The sequence below is a fragment of the Dendropsophus ebraccatus genome, chromosome 2 (assembly GCF_027789765.1).
Source record: "Dendropsophus ebraccatus isolate aDenEbr1 chromosome 2, aDenEbr1.pat, whole genome shotgun sequence".
In the NCBI taxonomy this organism is placed as follows: domain Eukaryota; kingdom Metazoa; phylum Chordata; class Amphibia; order Anura; family Hylidae; genus Dendropsophus; species Dendropsophus ebraccatus.
In genome coordinates this window covers 75,928,906-75,956,130 of record NC_091455.1, presented here as the reverse complement: position 1 = coordinate 75,956,130, position 27,225 = coordinate 75,928,906, and the positions used below count along the sequence as shown (strand labels likewise).

At 42.2% G+C, this 27,225-nt stretch overlaps 1 protein-coding gene across 2 annotated transcripts in view; it reads right to left on the bottom strand.

Annotated features, from left to right (window-relative positions):
• Positions 1-877: 877 nt before the first annotated feature.
• The window catches only part of MC5R (melanocortin 5 receptor), a 49,458-nt gene continuing 23,110 nt past the window's right edge, over positions 878-27,225 (bottom strand). The window contains exons 1-3 of one of the 2 annotated variants that reach the window (XM_069960113.1): positions 8,048-8,126; positions 4,176-4,303; positions 878-1,961 (exon numbers count right to left, since the gene is read on the bottom strand). In XM_069960113.1, the coding sequence (XP_069816214.1) occupies positions 898-1,875 (978 nt within the window). In that variant the 5' untranslated portion in view covers positions 1,876-1,961; positions 4,176-4,303; positions 8,048-8,126 and the 3' untranslated portion in view covers positions 878-897. Of the gene's footprint in view, positions 1,962-4,175; positions 4,304-8,047; positions 8,127-27,225 lie in introns of those variants that run through there. The other variant, XM_069960112.1, reaches the window with a different exon arrangement.

The following is a 27,225-nucleotide window of genomic DNA, read 5'->3' as shown; positions in this document are numbered from 1 at the left end:
GTGATGTCTTTTTGGGCCCTTTTCCTGGGTGTTTTTAACACTTTTCTTCATTTTGACAATCCACTATAAGCTAGCGTAACAATCTCCCTTGGAGATTCCTGGTGGATGAAACTTGTTCAGAGTACATGGCAGGGTAATCATAGGGCTGTAGAGCACTTCAAGTCCCTGCCTTCCCTGCAAGTGCATCATCTTCTTTCATAGCTTGTAAGGCCATCATCCAAGCTAAGTGCTAAACTAACAAACAACCCCCTCCTCTGGGAAGCTAAACACAGCCTATATGATTCCCCTGCAGACCACCTTATGCCCTTCACTGTCTCTCTTCCAAGGCTGTGTAAGTTGCCCTTTAAGATTCCCCCCACTTATCCAGTGTCAAACTTGCCCACCAGAGGACTGAAGGATCCTCCAGAGGGCCCCCAGCTTTAGAACCTGCACAAACACTGACTGACAGGTTGTTTCTTACTGGTTCTTCATTAGTGGGCCCCCAGGATAATTTCCTCTGGTGGGCCCCAAATAACCCACACCAACACTGCCCCTATCTATTTTCTGAACTGGTGTGTAAACCTCCTTTCTACCCCCTCCCAAGCACACATACCCATACCATACCAAAAATGTCTAATATTATAAGAAAAGAAAGCCATAAGGAAGACTTACATTTCTTTAAGTAACAGCTAAATGGCAAGAAATATTTCATAAAAACTAGAAAATTGCTATCTTTTACATTTATAAAAATAAATTTCAGTGCAAAGGTGTCCATAGCCTTAAAACATTTCCTTTTTGAGTAACCAAATCTGTAACTATGTGTCAAATACAGAACTACTCATAAAACCAAATAATATTTATGTAATCAGGAGACAAGAACTAACTAAATAGACTCATATGACTTTATTAAATATTTTTTTAATATTTACTAGGCAGTTCACAGGAGATTCGCAGATTGCAGCAACAAATAATTTCCTTGAATGTCTTTCGCATTTCCTGACTGCGGAATGCATATATCAGAGGATCGATGACAGAATTGCACATTATCAGAATAAGGTACATATTAAAATGAGACATAAAACAGACACAGTAAAGGTTCTGTGGACAGGAAATCATGAGAATAAGGTGGAGAAAGAATGGAGCCCAGCATACAATAAATATACCAATCAATATGGTTAACGTAATAGCGCCTTTCATACTTGTTCTCTGGTGAACAGAGTTATAGCCTGGTAAAGCAGCTATCCTCTTTACATGAGTGCGTGCCAACAAGAACATATGAATGTATAAAGATACCATTAGGAAAAGCATGGTGAAGAACATAGTAATCAGACATATAATGACATAAGTTGATTCATAGTAGAGGATAAAGATAATACCACATCCTGTACAGAATGTCCAAATGCAAGCAATGATGGCTCCAGCCCTCTTCACAGTCATAATGTTATGGTATCGTAAAGCATAGAAAATGGTGATATACCTATCTACTGCTATGGCAAGTAAGCTGCACATAGAAGCCACCACTGAAATACAGATCATGGAATCAAAAATATTGTCAATATGACGTACAAAGGCATCTTCCATGACCAGATGTTTATTGTTGATAAGATTTATGGCGATTGTCTCCCATGCATTAGACACACTAACTAACATGTCAGCTACTGCTAAGCTACATACAAAGAAATACATAGGTGAATGCAGATTCTTGTTCTTTATAATAGCAGAGATGACTAGGATGTTTTCAAGGAGACTTACAATGCCAAGGGTCAAAAATACCTCAGCAGCTATCACCACTTGGTCACATGATGACAGTTTGGTCTTGCTTGTTGGCACGGTACTGTTACCATCCAGGTTGCTTATATTAAGTTCCAGTATACGTGGAGGCAATGAAGAGTTCATCACGAAGACAATGTGGAGATCTCTTCTTCAGAAAGCCGGTCTACAACTGCATGGTCAGAGCCCATTATCACAAGTGCTGACATGTACTGCCAAAAAAACAAGACAAATGAATAATTTTACATCTGTTTATATATTTACTTCTGTAAGTTGCATTTGATGTAATGTCACTTAATTATTTGATGTCCGAAGCAATAGAGATTGTTTGCCTGATTGTTTACTACTAGCAGATCGTAAAAGGTTTTTATATTATTAGTTAAAAAATTTTGTTCAAAATAATTATATACAGTCACATTAGTCACTGATGTCTGTGTGGAACCAAAATACCATTTCCCTGATGCAGTGGTATGATCAAATTCTTGTTGCTTATCTTTGCTTGCACAATGTGCACGATTATTGCCCCTCTCTGATGTATTGGATGTTACTCATCATATGCCATATTCCTACATCTCCATGGCCCTCATCCACTTCCTCCCTGTCTCAGGAGGGATTGTGTTTAACATGCTGGGAAGCAGTTGCAATGAAGAATATAACAATAGTGGACCCATGTTGCAGCAGAAACTCAGAGGTTTTAAAGCGACTCTGTACCCACAATCTGCCCCCCCCCCCCCCCCCGCCAAACCACTTATACCTTCGGATAGCTGCTTATCCGAAGATCTGTCCTGTGGTCCGTTCGGCAGGTAATGCAGTTATTGTCCTAAAAAAAACTATTTTTAAACTTGCATCCCGTGCCAAACGGGAGTATCTGTGCCCTAACTTTGCACCACCCCTCCGTCCCTCCTCCCTACCCTTTTCATCATTAGTAATGCCACTGGAACATTTTCTCAATGCTGAACACTGCACAGGTGGTTATTGATCCAGCCCATGTTCAGTATTCACACAGCTGAGGAATAGGAGACAATCTGCCTGGAACATTCCTTATGATGATGAGAGTGGGGAGGAGGGACGGAGAGGTGGTGCAAAGTTAAGGCACAGATACTCCTGTTTGGCACGGGGCTGCAAATTTAAAAGTCGTTTTTTTAGGATAATAACTGCATCACCTGCCGAACGTATCCCAGGACAGATTTCCGATTAAAAGCAGCTATCCGAAGGTACAAGTGGTTTGGGGGGGGGGGGGTCAGTTTGTGAGTACAGAGTCGCTTTAACATAACTACTTGTACAAGGAAAAAGAGCACATAATACTGACATGTTTTAGACCTCCATAGTCTTTACTTATAGTAGAAATAAAAGTACAAGAGTGCTGGCTCTGGATTGTTGCATGTTGATGAGATGAGAAAACTAATTGCTTGGCATTTAAATTCCACAGCCTGAAGATGATGGATGCAGCACTAGGGATGCCTGGGAAACCTTACAGCCTAAAGCTTGCACAAACATGAACTTATGTAAGTTCATCCATCTATAGTCAGGCACCTGGAAAAGCTAAGGTGAACATTTACATTTAAAACCAATAACTCAACTGATGTATAGTGAAGATTTAAACACATATACTGTAGGTCTGTACACTTTTTTTAATTAACTAGCAAACTCTTTTTTTTTTTTTATTAACTAGCAATATACCTTTAAGAGAAAAAAGGAAGTGTTTATTAACTTAACTGATAAAGTGTTTTTCACAACCATCATCCAAATATAATATTTCAGCATTACCATCTCCCCGAAACTATTAGTGGAATCTAAGATTTTAGTGACATCACTTGTGCATCCCAACGCTGGAAGGGGGGGACGTAGCAGCCACAAGAGCAGTTGCAGCCACTAGAGTGATTGATGGGGTCGGAAGCCAATGGCTTCCGTCCCAGTCAATAAGAGTGCTGCATTTAACTGTGTACACTTAAAGCCAGTGTAACCACCCAGCAGCACTTGCCATTCAATACATCGGGAATTCCGGACAGATTCCTGACGTGCACCTGGAGTTGTCTGGAATTCTGGATCCCCCAATAGGGTTGTATGGGCCATCCATGCCTGAATTCTGAAAAAATATATGACATGTTTTATATTTTCCAGATCTATTTTTGTCCTGGAGACACTTTAGGAAAAATATTGAAGGGTATCCATGCCGAAAAGAACCCTATGGGTCTAAAATTTTTTCCAGATTTCCTCATAAGAAGCCTAGATAAATTTACCGGACACGTGAAGGGGCTCTAACTGATTGCTAGAACAAGCAGGGAGAGGCACATGGCTTTTGAAATGACAATACCTATTGAAACACCACGTTTCTATACTAGTTCTATATATTTTTGTTTTAATAAAACGTACAGTACTTCTTACAGTATTAATGTGCATGACAGACCAAGCAATTGGAATCTTACCTATGTTTCGATGTTTGAAGAGGAAAGTGGAAAATCATTCTTGACCAGATTATAGTAGCAAAGGCAAGTTATCATCAGGATATAAAAAGATACAGTAGAAGTGTCAACATTTCAGCAATGAATCCCATCTACAAAGACACAAAAAATGCTTTTTGGTACTAGAAATAAGATTTAAAGACCAAGAAAATATCTATATCCATTTCCATAAGTAGACATAGATGACAAATATTTCACAACATTCCAAGACAAGGTAGCAGTTATTAAAGTGTCACTGTCGTAAAAATTTTTTGCAGGAATCAATAGTCCAGGCAATTTTAAGAAACTTTGTATTCGGGTTTATTAGGCAAATATGCCATTGTCTGCATTTAAAAAGCCTTTTCCCAGTTCCCCCGCTCCTCTCCTTTCTGTCATCCACTCCTTAGAATCAGGAAATCTTGACTCTTTATCAGTCGGATCCTGTCTGAGATATGGAGAGGGGAGGGGGGAGGAGGGAGATTAGTCAGCAGCAGAGAGCAGAGAACAAAGGATTACACAGCGTCGGAGCTATTTAGAGTGCTATTCAGAGGTCAGAGAGGTCAGTGGTGACATCAGAGGAGACAGCTTAGTGATGTAGCTGTAACTTAACTCTTTGTTGTCCTGTTTTGGTGCCTCATCTCACTCTCTTCATAGGAAAACCATGAAGACGGGGGGGGGGGGGGAGCGCTTCAAACTGCTTTTTCATGACAAAAAATCATTTTTCGGCTAATAAACCCAATTACAAAGTTTCTTAAAATCGCCTGTACTATTGATTTCTGCAAAATAAAATTTAACTACAGTCACACTTTAAAATCTATAGAGTTTAACCTAATATCTATCGTGTTGACACCGAGGAAGGCCAACTTAACAAGTCTCAGCCTTAACCTAAAAATCCAAACTGACAAAATCATAGATCACTATTTCAGCTTGGTCTATAGACCAGCAGTTGGTCCAGAACATATCTCCGTTCTAATTCACAGCTACATGCTTCTCTAATTCGTGCATATATATATACAGTGGTACCTTAGTTTAAGAGTAACTTGGATTAAGAGCCTTTTGCAAGAAGAGCTCACAGTTTTTCAAAATTGTAACTTGGTTTAACAGCATTGCTTTGGTTTAAGAGCTCCCTGTACTGGGTGGGAGCGCGAGTGGGGGAGGGGCATGGCCTGCACAGGGTGGTCTACAGCACAGTACACTGACCTAAGCAGTCTCCCTCACCCTCCAAATCATAGCAGATCCACTTCAGGCTGGGGCTTGCATCAGGGGACAATACTGTGGAAGTAATCTCTTTATAGCTGTAACCCCTTTCTCCCCAAAGAGTGCTGCATGTATGTGCTCACATACAGTATGCCCTGCTTATTCCTTCATGCTCCCTGCAGTCTCTGTCAGCCCTTGTGTTCCCCATCCTCTCTATTCCTGCTATAGTGTGCCTGCACTTACACTCAGCTATACACACTGCTGCAACTATAATGTGCCTGCACTCAAACTCAGCCATTCACATTGCTGTATAGAAAAAAAATCTGTCACTGTCCTATATGATTCTCACTTCCTGATTGGTCCATGCTGAACAGACACCCATTGCTGTCATGTGACCACACAGACCTCTGACAGCAGCCCTGCTTTTCTATTCTAGCCTATTGTACTACGCTACTGTATTATGGGGATCTGCAGCTCCATCCTGTATCTACAAACTGTTGCTGTGTTTTTCAGGTTTATGCACATATTATACATTATACTTCACATGCTGATTGCTATACTGTACAGTAACTTATAATATAACATATTCAGCTGTTTCTCATAGTTTTTTTCATCTGTTCTACATGTTATTCAGAATACAAAATCTTTTTTTGGGGGGTGTAGAACCAATTGTCTGCATATCACTGATTTCTTATGGGAAAATTTGCTTTGGTTAAAGAGTGGATTTGGATTACAAGCATGTTCCCGGAACAAATTATGCTCGTAATCCAACGCACCACTGTATATATCAGTGCTGTAAACACTTTTGCTATGAGTTTTCTGAATTTCCAAAATTCCTTATACTAAAGTACTGTATGTACTAATACACACAATGAAGTACATGCAGCACTAGTGTGAGCATCAAAAAGTTTTCCAAACAGCAGATATTTCCAAGAATCATACTCCCACCAATCTAATATTGATCCTATATTGAGCCTATCCTATGAAAGGGTCATCATTTTTTTAAAAACCTGCATAACACAGAGAGTTAATGCCGTATTACAAGGTGAACAATAGCTCAGTGTAACATGTTTTCATGTCCATTGAGAGGAAGCCCCAAGAAAATCAAAAAAGGCAGGCAGGTAGTGGTGGTGGGGAGAAAATAATGAAAAAGTCTTTTTCCTCCGTTGCCTCCTCGTTCCCTGTTCACAAACACTGGCTGTCATCTTCAACTGGAAACCGGGTATGTCACGCACCGCATCTTCATGCTGCAATGTCACAGCCCGGCTAAGTGATTGCCTGCTCAGACAGCCAGTGATTGGGGTGGTGTCCTGCCCTAGTCACTGATTGGCTGAGCAGGCATTCACTCAGCTGGGTATGTGACGTTACAGCTAGGAGAACTGCAGATCACTCACAGATGTGACCAGGACCCTGGAGCGGCACTATGGGGCATGAGGACAGGTAAGTTAACACTGTTTATTATGTCCCCAACCCATCTGGCTGTCTGTATTTTTTCTTGTTCATGGGACTTCCCCTTTAAATATGGAAGTGCAAGTTTTCTTCAAGTCCTAACACAAAGGGTGACATTTATCATTTGCACCTTTTTTTGCGAATATTTTTAGCACTGTGCACTGGCTTATATGTTTGCAGCCTAGTAAGGTATTTATGAACATTCACATGTTGGTTCATAAATCACCTACTATAGCTTCCCTGGCGCTGTGCATTTTACTGCAGGTATTCATGAATTGACCCTGGTTAAAAAAGTTCCGCTACCCTGGGACTGGAGTACAGATGCGAACGAAAATGCGAAAATTTCAAAATTCTCACATGATAAATCCCGGCTGAGAATATTCTTACGGATAACCACGCCCACAAATGTCAAGAAGGCAAAAAACTGGAGTAAGCTGTCATATTCACACATACACCGAGCTACACTGTTTAGTAAATCTGACGAAGGGCTGTGCACATCACACTTACGCCAAAAAATACTAAGGAGCACAAGGTACACTGCTTGATACATGTCCCCCAAACTGTTTTATTTTGATTTAAAAAAAAAAAACACAGAAAATGTCCCTTTTGAGAAAGGAAGTCCCTCTCCTTTTTCCAGAATGATGTAAAATAAGAGATTGATTTGCTGGCTGATTTCTATGTAGCAATGGTAGATCTACAGTCTTGGACGTATGCCCAGTTCTGCATGTCCAGTTGCTTTATTTTGACACAAAATATATCACTTATCCAAAAGTAATCCAAAAGTATCCATCTGTAGTTATCTGCTTAAAGATACTTCCTAAGGATATTACATGGGCAGACCCTTGCCTACTGCAAGTGTAGTGTCCCACTACGTGTTTTTTCTTCTTTCTTACACCTAAGTAAAAGTGTATCTATTTAGTGTCACAGTTAGGACAGTAAGCTGCTGTACCTTACTCCAACCATAAGGTGCCACACTCATTCACAGCACAGCTGCAGACAAACCCAGGTTTAGCTACACATACCCCTTCCCTCTATAGTATGCATTTCCTTTGGTTTTCGTTAGTTGGTGCCCGGCTTCAGGCCAGGTAGGACCTGCTACACCTGTTCACCAACTAGTTACACAACCTTAATTGGTTGCTAGACTAAATCCCCAGGGAGTTTCACCCCTTGCCTCCACCATGGATTTACTTAGACACAGTACAGTCAATCACCTAAAGGAGAGGACTATTAATGGTGCGTTCACACCTATAGGATCTGCAGCTGATTTTCTGCAGCAGATTTCAGTTAAATAACTGAACACAGCATCAGATTTGATGCTGTGTTCAGTTATTTAACTGAAATCTGCTGCAGAAAATCAGCTGCAGATCCTGTAGGTGTGAACGCACCCTAATTAGGCTGGGTTCACACACTGTATACTTCAGGCAGTATTTGGTCCTCAAGTCAGGTCCTCATAGCAACCAAAACCAGGAGTGGATTGAAAACACAGAAAGGCTCTGTTCACACAATGTTGAAATTGAGTGGATGGCCGTCATATAACGGTAAATAACTGCCATTATTTCAATATAACAGCCGTTGTTTTAAAATAACAGCAAAAATTTGCCATTAAATGACGGCCATCCACTCAATTACAACATTATGTGAACATAGCCTTTCTGTGTTTTCAATCCACTCCTGGTTTTGGTTGCTATACAGCCTCACAAATACAGCCTCAAATATACATAGTGTGAACCTAGCCTAAGGCTGTATCTGCAGTAGAATACAGTGCAAGATGGCCGCTCTCTACTGACGTAGAGTAGGCTGAGTAGGGCTGGGCTGAGTAGGAAGGATACTACTAGCTAGCTCCACCAAATGTCAAAAGACCTGGGACTTGTACTATCCCATTAGGACGCAAACCCGAAACTGAGGGGCAGAAGGCAGTCATTTATGCAGAGATCATATATATATATATATATATATATATAGAGAGAGAGAGAGAGAGAGAGAGAGAGAGAGATGGAGTACAAGGATTACTACAGAACACTATAGAGACACATCACCACATGCTGGCAGAGTACATACTAAATTAGACAAGGAGCCATCATATCTGGTGCCTGATACCTTCCACTGACACCTTCCACTTCCACCTGGGACTTGTACTATCCCAATAGAACGCAAACCCGAAACTGAGGGGCAGAAGGCAGTCATTTATGCAGAGATTTTATATTTATATATATATATATATATATATATATATATATACATACATACATACACACATATATATATGAGAGAGAGAGAGAGATATGGAGTACAAGGATTACTACAGAACACTATAGAGACACTTCAACACATGCTGGGAGAGTACATTCTAAATTAGACAAGGAGCCATCATATCTGGTGCCTGACACCTTCCACTGTTTATTTTTCTATCAACTCACCTATTTGCCTGTTCCTATTGCTACTGTTGATTTTTGCACTTAATACCTTCTATACCTCACCTCTGTCCTAATAAAGGTCTGGTTGACGTGTGTCCAGGGGTGAGCCACCGTGACAAGTAGCCCCTAAAACACTAGAACCCACCAGAAGCCCCACACTAATTCCAGCAACCCGGGCCACAGCATCACTCCATGTGGCGTCATGAACAGGATTCGTCTGTTTTTACACAACTGGACCCCCTTCAAAAGTGTTCCAGTGTATTACAGTGTATTGAAAACCTGGTGTTTTTGCAACTTTTATGTGAGGTGCATTTTCGGTGCATTTTCAGTGCAAAACCGCTAAATCCCTTGCTGAGGATCTATACAGTGCTTTATTTTTGTGCAAGTGCAAAGATGCCTGTAAATAAACCAAAGAAAGTGTCTGTTCAACTGTGATTCACCCTATGCGTGGCACCACAGAGCTGACTGCTTTACAGAGGCCTGGATTCAACTTATCTACAGCTCAAGTGAGATTCTCTAAAGTCTGCAGAGATTTGCCAAAGATTCTACAAAAGATTCGCCTCAAAGAGGATTTGTTACAGTGCCAGTGGAGCTCCCCAAAAGTTTGCTGTATCACAGAGACTTTGCCATACCACAAAAGGTTAACAAATCGCCCAGGAAAGCAAGCATGGGAAAAGCTTCAGAAGTTCCTGCCAAAGTATAGCGTTCCAGCCAGCGAGCCAGCTATATCACAAGCGCTGCCCACAGGTGGAACCAAAGTGGCCTGGACCTACCGGAATCACCATAACTGGTGACTGTAACTGGTCTTCGATGTCTAATACCTGCATTTTATCAACGCTCTATGAGATTATGCTCTATGGTGGACATGTATGAAAAGGCGTAAATGCCTTTTTTTTGCGCAGATGGGGCAAATCGGCCAGCTCTGAGAGGCTCCGTGCGATCGGGATTTGCGTAGAGGCAATGTGCCGCTACATAAATCCCCTGAGCTTTGGAGCTGCAGGGACATTTGTAAGCCCAGCGTAAAAAACGCCGGACTTCATAAATGTCCCCCTATGTCTATATGATGCCCGTATGATTTGAAAAGCTACTGGCTACTGGGACATAGTTATTTGTCCATAGGTTAATAATAGAAATAATAGCATAGGATCTTTACTTGGGCACTATGGCATAGGACTGGTGGTTATACATGCGCCATGCTGTTTATTTAGTTTAAATATCATTGTAGTCTATTGGGACTAAATTACATACTGTTTAGACTAAACCTCATCTCACTACATTTAGACTTAATAACTGCATTGGATATCTGCCCAAAAGTAGTGACCACCAATACTATATTTGTTCATATTTGTCTATAGCAGTGTTTCTCAATTCCAGTCCTCAAGACCCACCAACAGGTCATGTTGTGCAGATATCCCATACATGAACAGCTGTGACAGTTACTGGTGCACTGACTATAATTATATCACCTGTGACATCCTCAAAACGTGACCTGTTGATGGGTCTTGAGGACCGGAGTTGAGAAACATGGGTCTATAACATTTGGGTTTGGACAGATAAATGACTAGAATCTATACAGGCATCTTTTTATCTAGACATGGACCATTGATAACATTTACGCATATCTGATACTCCAAGTGCATTATTTGGGGTCACATGAGTTGGGGGGGGGGGAAGCTGCGCCCATAGACTGGCCTAAATATAATTATATTACTCAACCCTTTTTTTGTTTTGTGTCAATTTTGCCTTGTCCATCCTATCTATTAATACAGTATATCTATACAGTATATTGATTGTCTTCAGAAGTCTCCTGATGATCCCAGCTAACTGATGTGGTGAAACGCGTAGAGATATAGACAGTAAAACAAGTTAACCAGGACCAGATATACCTCGTAGTGGAAACCTGGTTCCTGAAACGCCTATCAGATTATAAGTATGTTTTGAGGACTACTAATGTTATGTTGTTTGTGCCAATTGGTACAGTTGGAGTTTTAACTATATTCAATAAAAAAAGTACGCATGAGGAGGGAGGAGCTTATCCTCCGAAACATCTGTGGGATTATGGCAGGTTTGGACTATGGAATAAATGTTCCTTGCAGTGATGAAATGTGAGTATGAATGGACTAAGGATCCTATTACACGGAGCAATTTTTAAACGATTAACGACTAACGATCGCAAACAAGATATAACACCATATTACACAGAATGATGGTTGTTAGATATGATCGTTATGTTTATTCCTTCTGATCTCAGCAAAACAATGGGCAATGTGCAATTACACTGAATGATTAGTGAAAAAATGTGGAGCTTGAGCAAACGAATGTGCAATTACAGCGAACGATTAACTATAATTTTAGGTTCAGATCTAAATCAACGATCAACGACATACGAACGATTTTTCGATCATTGCCTGCAATTACACAGAAAGATTATCGTTTAAAATCGAACGATGTAACAATGTTTTGCACGATAATCGTCCCGTGTAATAGGGCCCTAAAGCTGCTAGATGAAGCTATAGAAGTACATGGTGTTTGAAACATTATCCTTTACCACACTCTGAACAAATTGATGTGGAAGTTGGATTTAGTGGGGATCCATAAGTGTGGGGTACTGATTTACTTTATTCAAGTCCGGTTCTATTGTCTTATTCGTATAAGTTTTAACAGTGGTAACATGTCATTGGGCCACTATTATACAGTGCAGTGACTCAGCGACTCATCATATTGGCTGTTTATGTCTTATTGTCCAAAAACCTGAATTAAAGTCAACATAGTAAATTCAGACACAGATTTTGGACAATGTACTGGAGCAAAGATGTGTCTGCTAAAAACACTGGAAAGTGAATGACCTTGGAAATTGCAGTGTACACAATCTAATATTAGAAGATCTATTTACAGCTTACCATGCATACTCTACATACCATACATAGAAAGCCAGACTTAAGTCTGAGAAGGCTGTAGCATACAGTGGTTCTAAAGGATCTGTTTAATCAAATATAAAAGGAATCTACTGGTGGTGTACCTATTTGCCATCTCTAATATCTGGCCTTGACAGTTCTCACAAATCAACAAAGAAGCAAGTACATTCTTCTCTGAATAAATAAAATCACATCAGACACATCCTTTGTGCACGATGGACCGTACACCCTAACAGAAATTTTACCTTAACCCCTTAAGGTCAAAGCCAATTTTCGTTTTTGCGCTTTTTCCACATTATGTTTAAAAGGCCATAGCACTTGCATTTTTTTACCTAGAAACCCACATGAGCCCCTATTTTTTGCGACACCAATTGTACTTTGCAATGACAGGCTTTATTTTCCCATAAAATATGCTGCAAAACCGTAAAAAAAATCATTTGCGCTGTCAAATTGAAAAAAAAAAGGAATTTGTTTTCATTTCAGGGAACTTCATGTTTACGCCGTTCACCCTGGGGTAAAACTGACTTGTTATGCATGTTCCTCAAGTCGTTCTGATAACAATATGTAACATGTATAACTTTTATATTATGTGATGGCTTTTAAAAAATTCAAACCATTGTTGTGAAATATATGTTCCTTAAAATCGCCCCATTCCCAGGCTTATAGCGCTTTTAGGGTGGTATTACACGAAGAGATTATCGTTCGAATAATCGTTCAATCGGTCGTATTTGAACGATTATCTTTAAGTGTAATAGTAGACAACGATTAAACGACGAACGATTGGTCGCTGGTCGTTTAATAGGTTTTGAATCTATTTTTATCGTTTGTCTTTTACACATCGTTCGCACATCGTTCGTTTGAATAAGATGTTGTTAGCCGTTCCCTGTTCATTCGCAAATTGAAAGGGGAGTGTTCTTGAATTTTGTTGCTCCAATATAACCGATAATCTTTCCGTGTAGTAAAACGAACGATTATTAGGCAACCGCTATTGCGATCGTTGGAGATCGTTTATCGTTAATCGTTAATTGAAAAAAATCGCTTCGTGTAATACCACCCTTATCCTTTGGTCTATGGGGCTGTGAGAGGTGTCATTTTTTGCGCCATGATGTTTTCTTTCTATCGGTACCTTGATTGCGCATATGAGACTTTTTGATCGCTTTTTATTACATTTTTTCTGGATTTGCAAAAATGTGCAATTTAGGGGGGGAGATCTGACCCACTAGACACCAGGAACGTGCGGTGCAATGCCTCTAAATGCAGCTGTCAGGTTTGACAGCTGCATTTAGAGACTTAATGAGCCGGCATCGCAACGGACCCTTGCCGGCTAATAGAGGCGCTCCCCGGCTGCAGATATTAGCTGGAAGCGGCGCTGCTCAGAGCGGGGTCCCCCGACGGGACCCCTCTCTGAACTCCCTCCCCCCCCGCGCGGCACTATGACGTATCAGATACGTCATGGGTCGATAAGGGGTTAAGCTATGACCACATACCCTAAATACATTAAACACTATACACTAATTGAAAATTCCACCACAAGGACTAATGCCAATGGGGAACATTTACTACTGAGTCCCAAACTGTATGCATCTGTTTTTGTTTTTTCTTTTACCAGGCAAATAGGGCTAATTTAACAAAATATTAATACATTTCTAAATAAAATATTTGCAGAATATTCATCTGTCGAATACTGGTTCATGAATAGAACTTAGACAAAAATGGGCAAAAACTCCTTGAAAAAAAAAAAAAGTACAGGTGTAAAAATTAAGCATGCCCTTCCATACTTTCCTCTGAAATTGCTTGTCTGGTGAGAGCTCCTCAGAACCCCATACACATTAGATCAGGGCTGTCAAACTCAAATAGAGGGGAGGGGGTTCCGACCCACCTCCAGTGCTTGACCCCCACTCAGTACCCAGGAATAGAACAGCGCCATAAGCGGGAAACGAGCCGAAAAAAGGACTGTGGCACCCGTATCAACGCGCTGCCCCACTGTGTCCATGTAAATATTAGAAAAGCGATGTACCGGTGGTACATTCGCTTTAAATCTAGGGGGACAGGAGGTTGGAAACTTCTCTCTAATGTGAAGGAAGAGAAGGAAACATTGAAATGCATAATAAGCTGTCCACCAACAGAAATACAGTATATGATTCATTCTTCTTAGTAACTCAAGTCAATGTCAATCCTCCATGACTCAATGATTTCTAACTGAAATCTCCTGAGTAAAGCATATTAATTCTTTGTTAACATCAATTGAATTAAGCCTTTATATTTTTCTTGTATAACAGTTTTTAAAATGGTCGGGAACAAACCATCTTGTCCTCAAATAGATCATCAGCTCACAGCAGGACTAATGAGTTAGTAGCTGCTGTCACTGCTGCTGTTGTGTGTGCATATGCGTGTTTGTGCCTATGGCTATTTGCACATGCACTGTATTTCTAGATTTATTTTGAGCATCAAAAGAGCACATTTTCAAGGGGAACTATCAGCAATTTAGAAGTATATAACCTGCTGATAAGTCCCTATAGCCCAAAGGGCAATGAGAAAGAAGGTAATTTTCTTTCCCTGATCCTCCACATCATTTTAGGGAAATTAGTATTTTGATTCATATACTAATGATGCAGTTTGGCTGACTGGGGGCAGGATTATAACCCCCAGTGCACTGGTCTGTCTGGCCATCCTGCCCCTTCTAATAAATATTCACCTGGCACTCTGCAGTGATGAACACTGGAGTGACATCACTGCAGAGTGCCAGATAACTAATCATTAGAAAGAACGGCTGGCCAGCAGATCGGTGCACTGAGAGTTAAAGCCCCGTCCCCAGTGCACCAAACCACCTAATTAGTATCTAAATTATACAATAAAGTGTGAACAGATGCCTTGTTGCTCACCTTTCTCATTCCTAGTGTGAACATGGGTGGATTCTGTCCTGGCCTAATTGATTATATTCTGGTTAACGCCTGTGCATTTTCTGGAGTGAATTCTACCAGCACCTTAGGGACTAAGGGTCCTACTACATGGGTAGATGATAATACTGTAAATGAGCGAAGATCTGCTAGATCGATTCTCATTTACTGGGACTATCACATGGCCCAATAATCATTTCACAAGGGCTGGGTGGACATCGTTAGCGATGTCCGTGCAGCGCTTGCCCAAACAGTTAATACTTTACCTGTCCATGCTCCCGGTCTTCTCCTGCGCACTGTATGTGTCTTGGAACAACACACTACAGCTTCAGAACAGGCCGCTCTGAAGCTGCAGTGTGCGGTGTTGGGATGCATCAGCTGGTCATTGTCTCTATCAGATAATTCGCTTGTTTAGTGAACTACAAGTGATAATTTCTTTTTTCAAATATTTACATAGATAATAAGGTTGAAAAAAGTCACATGTCCGTCAAGTTCAACAAAGGAGGGGATGGATAAAGGAAAGGGGGGGGGTATACAAGGAGGGGATTGATACAGGGAAGAAGACAGATGATGATAAATGATAAATGTTTAGACAAGAATATAAATCGTTATGAAACTGTGCTCGTATCTACAGTATATGCTGTGAACGATGAATGTTAAAGCGACTCTGTACCCACAATCTGACCCCCCCAAACCACTTGTACTTTCGGATAGCTGCTTTTAATTCAAGATCTGTCCTGCAGTTCGTTTGGCAGGTGATGCAGTTATTGTCCTAAAAAACAACTTCCCTCCTCCCCACCCACTTCATCATTTGGAATGCCACTGGAACATTTTCTTCATGCTGAACATTGCACAGGTGTCTTAACGATCCAGCCCATGTGCCATCCTTACACAGGTGATGAATAGCAGACAATCTGCCTGGAGTATTCCTAATGATGAGGAGGGTGGGGAGGAGGGACAGAGAGGTTGTGCCAGCCTAATGCATACACAAACTAGGACACTCCCGTTTGGCACAGGGCTGCCAATTTAAAAGTTGATTTTTTAGGACAATAACTGCATCACCTGCCAAACGGACCGCAGGACAAATCTTGGATTAAAAGCAGCTATCTAAAGGTGCAAGCGGTTGGAGGGGGGGGGGGTCAGATTGTGGGTACAGAGTTGCTTTAACACTGAAGGACTTGAGAACGATTAACAATAATTTTGAGGTCAGCTCAAAACATGCGATCGACAAACGAACGATTTTTCATTCACAGTTTGATGGTTGCCGCGTTTGCACTAGAATATTATCATTTACATTTGAATGATTTAACGATTTTTTTCACAATATTTGTGTAAACGGACTTACATTTTTGTCTGTCTGCCCAATCACCTCTAAGATGGTGACTTCAAAATTAGTCAGTCATTCTCCATGCCTTATGATGAAGCCAGGGCAGATTCTAGCTTTTCTGCAGCCTGAGCCGAGAATTTAAATGGCGCCCTTCTCCCCCCAGCTTCTGTGTGGCCATTAATCAGTAGTCCCTTGCTCTTTTCCCATGTGAACAGGAATGTGTGGGTAACTATCATGAAGTTATAGGGGTTATCCAGAATTAAGCACAGCTACTTTCTTGCAAAACTAGCACCACCCCTGTCCTCAGATTGTGTGTGGTGTTACAGTGCAGCTCCATTCATTTCAACGGAACTTATGGAAATGTAGAAGTGCCACACTCCTGTATATAATGCTGCCACACATAGTCTTCCCTGAATAGTGTCACATGCTATACCCCCTAAATACAATGCAGCCACACACTGTGCCCTCTTATTATAATAGTGCCTCATGCAACTTGTCCCCTAAACAGTGACATATGCTGTGCCCCCTACCTAGTCTTCCCTGAATAGTGCCACATGCTATGCCCACTGAATCTAATGCTGCCACATACCATGCCCTCTGATTTAAATAGTGGCAGACACAATGTGCCCCCTGAACTGTAACACACACATATTGTGAAAGAGTGAGAATTACTGTGCCCACATAACTAATGACAAATACATTAGGCCCTAAGAAAATTATAATGTGACATGGGAGCCAACAAAAACAAGTGGAGTGTCCTCCTGAGACAGGACAATGTCTCACAATAAATGATGGCTCCTTTTACTTTTAGCTAGCCACAATCTGAACTTCCCAGTAATGGTGACACAGTGTGAAGAGGGGAACACACTTAATGAATGTCTAAATGAATGGGGCTGCATGGTGTAAACCAGTGCTTCTCAAACTGTGAGGAGGGGCTCACCAGTGAGGCGCCCCCTAGTTGTTGGTGAGGCCCAGCTGAGGAACCAGTTTTTACAAAGTAACTACACTCACCGGCCACTTTATTAGGTACACCTGTCCAACTGCACGTTACCACTTAATTTCTAATCAGCCAATCACATGGCTCAGTGCATTTAGGCATGTAGACATGGTCAAGACAATCGCCTGCAGTTCAAACCGAGCATCAGTATGGGGAAGAAAGGTGATTTTAGTGCCTTTGAACGTGGCATGGTTGTTGGTGCCAGAAGAGCTGGTCTGAGTATTTCAGAAACTGCTGATCTACTGGGATTTTCACGCACAACCATCTCTAGGGTTTACAGAGAATGGTCCGAAAAAGAAAAAACATCCAGTGAGCGGCAGTTCTGTGGGCGGAAATGCCTTGTTGATGCCAAAGGTCAGAGGAGAATGGGCAGACTGGTTCAAGCTGATAGAAAGGCAACAGTGACTCAAATAGCCAACCGTTACAACCAAGGTAGGAAGAAGAGAATCTCTGAACGCACAGTACGTCGAACTTTGAGGAAGATGGGCTACAGCAGCAGAAGACCACACCGGGTGCCACTCCTTTCAGCTAAGAACAGGAAACTGAGGCTACAATTTGCACAAGCTCATCGAAATTGGACAGTAGAAGATTAGAAAAATGTTGCCTGGTCTGATGAGTCTCGATTTCTGCTGCGACATTCGGATGGTAGGGTCAGAATTTGGCATCAACAACATGAAAGCATGGATCCATCCTGCCTTGTATCAACGGTTAAGGCTGGTGGTGGTGGTGTCATGGTGTGGGGAATATTTTCTTGGCACTCTTTGGGCCCCTTGGTACCAATTGAGCATCGTAGCAACGCCACAGTCTACCTGAGTATTGTTGCTGACCATGTCCATCCCTTTATGACCACAATGTACCCAACATCTGATGGCTACTTTCGGCAGGATAATGCGCCATGTCATAAAGCTAGAATCATCTCAGACTGGTTTCTTGAACATGACAATGAGTTCACTGTACTCAAATGGCCTCCACAGTCACCAGATCTCAATCCAAAAGAGCATCTTTGGGATGTGGTGGAACAGGGATTCGCATCATGGATGTGCAGCCGACAAATCTGCGGCAACTGTGTGATGCCATCATGTCAATATGGACCAAAATCTCTGAGGAGTGCTTCCAGCACCTTGTTGAATCTATGCCACGAAGAATTGAGGCAGTTCTGAAGGCAAAAGGGGGTCCAACCCGTTACTAGCATGGTGTACCTAATAAAGTGGCCGGTGAGTGTATGATCTGCACAGTCCTTTTACTGTTTGCAAAAATCTCCATATTAGCAACATTATTAATTTATTTTGTATTTCTTTATTGATATAAAGAGCTTCAGAGATGGGTGAAAGGTAGTCCTAGCATTATTTTTGGCTTTTAAATGGACTTTCACCACAGATAGTGAGGCCCAGGCATCCTCTTGGTCAGTCTGGTGAGGCCAAGGCATTGCCTTGGTCTGTTGGGTGAGGCTCCAGTACAAAAAGTTTGAGAAGCACTGGTGTAAACTGTGTCCCAGGAGCAGAGAAGGGAATCTGCACTTTCTGTTTTATGTGCAGTGATTGTGACCTCCCTGACCTCGACCCTCCCTGACACCTCATGAACACTCACCACACAGCGGCCTCCAGAGCAGATGCGGCACCAGCCAGGGGAGGACGAAATCATTAGCATCAGCAGCCGCGGAGAGGGAGGACGACAACAGTAGCAGCAGCAGTGTGGTCAGTAAGGGGGAGGGGGACTCCAGCAAGTCTTCTCTACACTATGAGGAACATCCTGACAGGTCAGGAGCCGGACCAGAGCGCCCAGCAAACACAGCCCCCCGCTTCCAACCACAATGCAGGTTCCGGACCTGTGTGTGACACTTACGCTGCACACATAGAGTTCCTGAACATTATTATTCTAAGCGCAGGGGTGGCTAGGGCAGGGAGGAAGGAGAGCAAATGCTATATGGATAAGGAGGCTGCCGTCCCGCTGCACACATGGGGAAAACTTAAAAAAAAAATTGATTTGACTGACCACTAAAATATCGGGCCCAGTTGCCACCCCCTAAGACACCTGACCCCTAAGAGAATCTGCCGCCTGAGTCCAAGTGCTCACTTCGCCTCATGGCAGAAGCAGCCCTGGATATAGCATATTCTTAGTGTGCCTATACTTGCTTCCTACCCTGTGATATCTATCCTGATTTCTTGGTTTCCTGGCTTGTGTCCCTGGCTACGTGTTTGTCTCCTGACTTGGTACGTATTTTTGTTCTGTTTTTTTTTTTTACTGTGGTTTGTCTCATTGACTATGTTTATTGCCTAGCGACTTTGTACTAGTATTTGCCTCTTCTGGTTTGACCCTATCTTGCTGACCACTTGCCATTAGGTATGTTTGTCCTTGTATCTGTCTCAAGTTTGTCTCGTATTTGTATTTTGTCCTGTTTCACCTATATTAGCGTAGGTGGCGGCTCCAAGATATCCTGTGTTGCATAGGACATGTTGAGCCAAAAAGGCATGGACAGTGGGCGTGGGACGGCATCAGAGTGGCACTTGTCTCTGCATCACCTGTGTGTACCCTGACCTGTCCTTACACAAAATTTCTGAAAACTGTGCTGAGGATAGAGGTAAGAAACTTACTTTTATCCTCAGCGTCCCGTGTGCAATAGAAAAATAGCACGTTTGATGCTGATAGTTTCCCGTTAAGGCATATCTTTAAAAAAATTTCTGCCCTTTGAAGGTTTATAAGCAACAAAAAATGGGTAAAAAAGATGCCAATAAGTAATGCATAAAATGCAATGCAAATTTTTGGTCACATCACAGCCATAAAAAGTGTTTCAAAAGTCCCATATATACGCAAGCAAGCTACCAATAGAAAGTACTGATTGTGGTACATAAAAAAATTACACCTAAAATAGCCCCATAGACCAAAAAATAAAAGCCATAAAAGGATGGCAATAGAGCAGTTTTAAGAACACTTAGTTTGTTTTTTGTTTTGTTTTTTATTTATTTTTTTTAAAAGCAGTCAACTAAAACACAAGTTGCCTATCATCCTACTAACTTGAGGATCATAGATAACATGTCAGTGTTACTATAGGTCAAACAGTGTAATCCCAAAACACAAAGGGGGGATTTATGAAGACCGGCGTACAAGTACGCAAGTCTTATATTAGGCCCCCTGTTCCTCGGCAGGATTCACTAATAGGTGAACGCCTATTAGTGAATCTGGCCGGCTGGGCGCCCGAAACTCGCCCGGCCGGCTAACTCTACACCTGCTTGCAGCAGATGTACATTTGGATCATGATTTACACCTGCTTGCAGATGTAAATCATGATAAATGAAGTGTGGGAGGAGGCCACGCCTCCTCCCCACCTTGTCACACACCCCAAAGCTCCCTGAGCCCGCCCATCGGGCGAGCAGGACCAACAGCAGACGTACATTAGGGAGAAGGGACTAATCTGCACCTTCTCCCTGGCGTACGCCTCAGGTGGACGCTTCAGCAATGTCCCCTAAAATGAATATTAACACTATAAAGCAAATATCAGTTTTTACACTATAAAAGAAATATCAGTTTTCTACACCATAAATGAAATATCAGTTTCACAGCATATTTCATGAAAAATTAAGTGTTTTATTGCAAAGTAAAATAGGTGTCGCAAAAATAAGGGTTCATGTGGGTCTGTAGGTGAAAATATGCAAAAACTATGGTGATGAGGAAAAAATGTAAAAAAGTTAAAAAAAAAGTGCAAAAATTGGTTGTGCCCTTAAAAGGGTGGTCTCACGAAGAAAGGTCTATACTGATACATTATGTAAAATGAAACCTATTTCCAATGTACCAGCACTCATGCTAAGTTCAATCGTCACATGATCTGTCTCATTATTACTGGCAGTTGATTTTCAAGAGGGATTGTGGGAAAGTGCATGCACTGTTGCATGGCAACAGCAGGGTGACAGTTCAGAGAGGAAACCAGGAAGTGAATAGATACGTAGGGAATAAAACTAGCACATTGATGTAAGTTACTTTACTATAAACAGCACAGTTGTTCTCCTTAACATAAATGTATGCCGTACACATCTGATTTTACCTTCTTTGCTTTGTAATACCACCTCTTTAAGAGGCTTAAAGTGGTTCTCCAAATTTTAATTGTGTTGAATTCCTACCCATAATCTAAGCTTGTTTGCAATAGGTTTCTATTAAATGTAATTTGAAAAAAAGAAAAATGTGGTAGTGTTCCAGCGCTGCCACTGAATACCATCCAAGGACTCCAATATTCTTAGAAAACAAAATAAAACAAAAATTGGAATCCTTGGATGGTATTCATTGGCAGCGCTGGAACACTTCGTACCACATTTTTCTTTTTTTCAAATTACCTTCATTACGGGACCCTACTACGGGAGCATCCAGTCACTTGGTACCTCTAGCTCTGCAGCCACTTCAACACCTATCCTACCTGGATTGTCAGATCAATTGAGTACCCATTTCAGGGTGATATGCCACAAGCCCCAGGGGCTTACAGGGGAGCGCAATACCTTCTCCCTACCTATCCACCTTCTCCCTCTGGTATCACACGAGGCGCCGGTGCCCTGTTTCTTTGCCTTTCTTTCCTCTAGTTTTTATTACATGAATTGGGCAATTTGTGTGCAGCACATCCTTTCTCACACCTTGAAGCTTCAAAAAATCCTTACTTCCTTGTCCACCTGCTCCACTTCCTAGTCTCCAATCTTCTGTGTGTCCACCCCCCTCCCCCTCTTTTCTGTCTCTTCTGTTGCCAGGCCAGCTGTAACACCTCATTTGTAACCCCACACACCACTGACTTCCCACCAAACAGTAAGTACCTGGCCAAGGGGCGGAGAAACAACAGAACAGTGACAGCCTCCTAAGCAGTATAGGGAAAAGAAAACACAGTTGTTTTATCTATCTCACTTTAATCTAGATAGATAGATAGATAGATAGATAGATAGATAGATAGATATTTTGCTTGCAGTGTAAAACAGAAGTAGATTGAGCCAAAGATGGGCAGATACTACAAGATGAGGTGATACTTGTCATTTGACTCTGAGGTACAATGCTTGCTGGGAAATGTAGTTTCCCAGCCAGCACAATCTTTGATGTAGACCAGCTTTTAGATAAACTTGTAACTCAGGAACAGAGGCAGCTAGTAAGACAGGAAATGGCTCAAAATAGTTAGGGGACTTGGTGAGACCAGTTAGGTTTGGGAGCATTTTATTTTTTAGCTCTTTCGTGGAGTAACTCTTTAAGGCCAGCATTTTATACGGCCTATTTAATGCTCCTATTTTGTTAGGAGGTGCAGGCTGTCAGTTGTAAACTCTGGCATACCCTTAAGCCTGTACAGGCTTCAAGGCCATTTATTAGGCTCCCTGATGCCGTGGCAACTCCTTGTGATTTTGTTCCTGTGGCACCCGTAGATAACACAGGAAGCCTTTACTTGCTTTGTCTAAAAACCTATTTGCCATGTTTGCTATTGACTGCATCATATAGGGGGTTAAAAAGCCTGGATTAGATTTATCTCTTTTCCTGCCCATTATATAAGATACCAGCATAGCTAGTTTCAGTCACCACTTGGTTCTTGCTGTAATCTTATGGGCATAGTTCCTGTGTCCAAGCATCAGAAAGATGTATTTGGTTCTGTGGAAAATAACAATGGCTATTGCTATAAATAGATGACATTTATAGCTAAAAGATTATTGCATGTATGTAGTATTTTTAACAATCATGATTTACAGATTTTATAGGTGACCTGTTATATTCTCTGGCAGAAAACCAGTTTTACTAGCCATAAAAGGAGAGATATGACGGTTGTTATACTACTTCTTATTTTAAGGGTATAAACCCACACACCGTATATGCAGCAGATATGCAACAAATACGCAGCAGATTTGTTGGTACAGATTTGATGCTGTGTTCAGTTATTTAGATCTAATCTGCTGCGATTTTGCTGCGAGTTTGCTGCGTATCGCAGCAGTAAATACGCTGCATATACGGTGTGTGGGTTTATACCCTTAAGGGAAAAAGGATAATTCTGCAGGCTCTCAGAATTTTTTTCAATAAGTAAATAAATTAACCATTATGCAAAGCAGAAAAAGAATATGCTGCAGTAAGTAAGGATGTATTGTTCCACATTTTGTTAAATGCTATAGTGTAATATTTTTATTGATATACTATTGTACATTGAGTGGCAGGAGTAAAGGACAACTCAGGCCTCTCTAATACCATATGTTTGTGTCGTAACTGTAGGTTTGCCCAAGTCCTGTTCTCTGGTCCCCCGTTTTGATCAAGCAATGTCACAGACACAGTGCTACTGATACAGAGCCCCCCTTGTGTACTGTATGTTCTTATGCATAAGAAAATACAGCACAGTAAGGCAGGTTAGCTGTTAGTAGCACTATTTGTGTGGCAACCTCTGCAGAATGAACAGTGAACCACAGATAAATTACACCTGAACGGAAGGGGGTCTGCTGTGCTGGGGAAGAGAAACCTAGAAGGGGTGGAATGGTGGACAAATCAAACAATGTAGTAAGTAATAAAGTGACTGATAGGTTAGAGAGAGGACAGAACATAGAGGCGAGAGAAGGAACCAATGCAGCGAGGATAAGGCTCTATTCATACGTCCTGTTCATGTCCTTAATTGCGGATCCGCAATAATATAGGACCAATGTATTTCAATGGACCTATACACACATCCGTGTTGTGTACTGGGCTGCAATCCGTTCCGCAAAAAAAAAAGGACAGACCCTAGTACGGACAGTAACTGACACATCCAATACAACTCTATGGGGTCTGTATTTTACTGAAGCAATACGGATGCAATACGGATGCAATACGGATGCAATACGGACTGAATTTGCGGATTGTATACTGACTGAAATTTGCGGATTGGAAAAATATACTGACGTGTGAATAGACCCTAAGAGCAGTGTATAAGGTGATCCATTTGGAGGAACACTTGATGTAGTTGGTGTGACTGAGACTTGGCTGGACGCCTCACATGACTGGGCTGTCAATATTCAGGGATTTACATTGTTCAGAAGGGACAGGGTTAGCAGAAGGCGAGGATGAGTATGTCTGTATATCATAAATTATATTAAAGTGAGTGTAAAAGATGCAATAGCGGGTGATGACTATGAGGATGTGGAATCATTGTGGGTAGAACTACAGAGGGAGGTAAACAGTGAAAAAATATTCTCTGTGTAATCTATAGACCCCCCAACATTACTGAGGTGATTGAAGGTAAGCTGCATATGTGGTGCATGCACCGGTTTGTGTGGTGCCCAACCGCCGGGATGATGTTATGTCGGTGGTTGGATTACAGCTCAGCCAATGATGGTATAGTCGTGATGCCAGTGCTAACTCAGCACACAGGTATGGTGTTGTACCTGTTTTTAGTTTTTTTGTGGCTGGCTGTATTGACCCCTAATGGTCGGTGACCTGCCTGGTTGTGATGGGTTCCTTGGTATCTTATCAAGGTGGTCCGAAGTAGAGATATAACCCACCCGGACTGTCGGTACCGCCACCCACAGAAAGGGGAAAATGACTCAAGGAGGTGTAGCCTGTGTATATGGGTGCTGGTGCAATTATCACTGAGTCCCAGTTGAATAAACAGACTGATCTTAACTGATAAGTCTCTTGTAATACAGGATGATAGGATAATAGGTAACTGTTACAGACTTGCTTTAACTGAATCTGTGCTAAAAGATGCAAAAGTGCTCAGGAAGAACAGTGCTGGTTTGGTTGAGTAGAATAGAGAGTTCAGAAGAGTAGAAAGGAGTTTGTCGGGAGAGCCCCAAGATAAATACTTGAAGAAGAAATACTTGAAAGAAGAATAGTTGTGCCCGGTGTTTGACCTTTGACGCTAAAACCACCTTCTGCCCTGCAATGTCAGGTTATCCATCCTACATGGGTGACACAAGCCCCAGTCTTGGTTACCTGAGTTGAGCAAGATGACCGAGTGTGTCCCAGTGTCACCTGCCCTGCGAGATAGAGTACGTAGGCCTTGGTTATGGCTGCTTTTCTCTATCCGGGTCACTTCCTCTGCTTTTAGGATACCGCCCTGTACTGTATAGAGAGGTTAACGGCGTGGTTGAGGTGTTATCTAACTTGTCCATCTTTAAGTGTTTAGCACTGCATCTTGACTATAAGTGTAGCTTTCAGAAAGAAAGTCTCTGCGTTCTCCATACGTGTGTCCTAACACCACAGCAGGTCTGTCCTAGACAGGGAACCTGGCAGAGCCAGGCTCCTCACTAAGTTCAGCAGGGATGCCTGATCTGTGAGTCTTGCTCCACTGAGAACCAGAAAAGAACTAACTAAAGAGGACCTACACTTTTTCTCCCCATGTGACTACATTTTACAGGGTGTGTAACAGCTCCTCTGAGTGGTGGAGAAAAGAGTGCATAGAAAAGAAGAGAATAGAGATAGGTAGAAAGAGAAGAGAATCTCTCATTGGTGCACAGAATCACAAAATACAACAATAACCCTTGACTTACTACAGCTGTACGACATACATAAATATATACAGTAACATCTTGTGGTAAAATCTGAGAATGCACCTTCATTACCACTTTACTCTACCGTACAGGAATTTACGACAGGTGTCCAAACTAGAAACACCAGTGGTGGGCCACCACACATAAACATATACAGCGGGCAGTCCAGGAGGTAGTGATAATGGGTGATTTCAACTATCAAGCTATAGATTGTGGTCAGGGTTCAGCTAAAACCATAATGGGTTCTTCAGCTCTGAATATACAAAAGAAGAGGTTGGAGCTGAGGTGGGTGGAGCCAGTGCTGAGGTAGGCAACTGGGCCAGGACAAGGAGTTTTGGTACCCTGGTCAGAGAAGGCAAATGGCGCCCACCCACCCCCCGGTGTATAGCCCACACATACAGTATTGCCTTCTGGCTGCCCAAACATAGTGGATAACAGGGGTCCCCAAACTTTTTACACTGGGGGCCAGTTCACTGTCACAGAGCGGTGGAGGGCCAGACTATATGCTGCTGCTATATCTGGGAACTGTTGCTGCTGGAGGATGACACTGTCTCTGCCCATGAGGAGGAGCATTGGGGATGGCTTAGGATGATGGAGTTGTAGTTCTACCACAGCCACACAGGAGCATGCTGGGAGCTGTAGTTCTACCAAAGCCACAAGGGCATGCTGGGAGTTTTAGTTCTACCACAGCCACAAAGGAGCATGCTGAGAGTTGTTGTTCTATCACAGCCACACAGGATCATGCTGGGAGCTGTAGTATTACCAAAGCCACACATGGGCATGCTAGAAACTGTAGTATTACCACAGATACACAGAAGCATAATGGGAGCTGTAGTTCTACCTCTGTCACACAGGAGCAAGATGGGAGCTGTAGTTCTACTTCTGTCACACAGGAGCATTCTGGGAGCTGTAGTTCTACCTCAGCCATACAAGAGCATGCTGGGAGTTGTAGTTCTACCTCTGCCACACAGGAACATGCTGGGAGCTGTAGTTCTACCATAGCCACACAGGAGCATGCTGGGAGTTGTTGTCCTACCTCAGTCACACATGAGTACTTATAACACACACTCCATTAGCGCGCACACACATACTCACCCACACAGCAATAGCAGGGAAGGATGACACAGTCTCTGAGTCGAGGATCAGACTCCTCATCTGTCTCTGTCGGGAGGTCGGGGGGGCGAAGGTTGGGGCATCTGTAACTACACTTGACCCTGCACATTAATCAGAAGCTATTCTTTAGCTCAGGAGCCAAGTAGCAGAAGAGAGGAGGAGAGCAGGTCCTGCAGCTGCAGAACTGGAGCCTTCAGCAGCTGTTAGGCAGAGCGGGGAAGGGATGCTGCTGTGTGTGAGGTCGGGTGGGGGAGATATTTACTTGAGAAAACA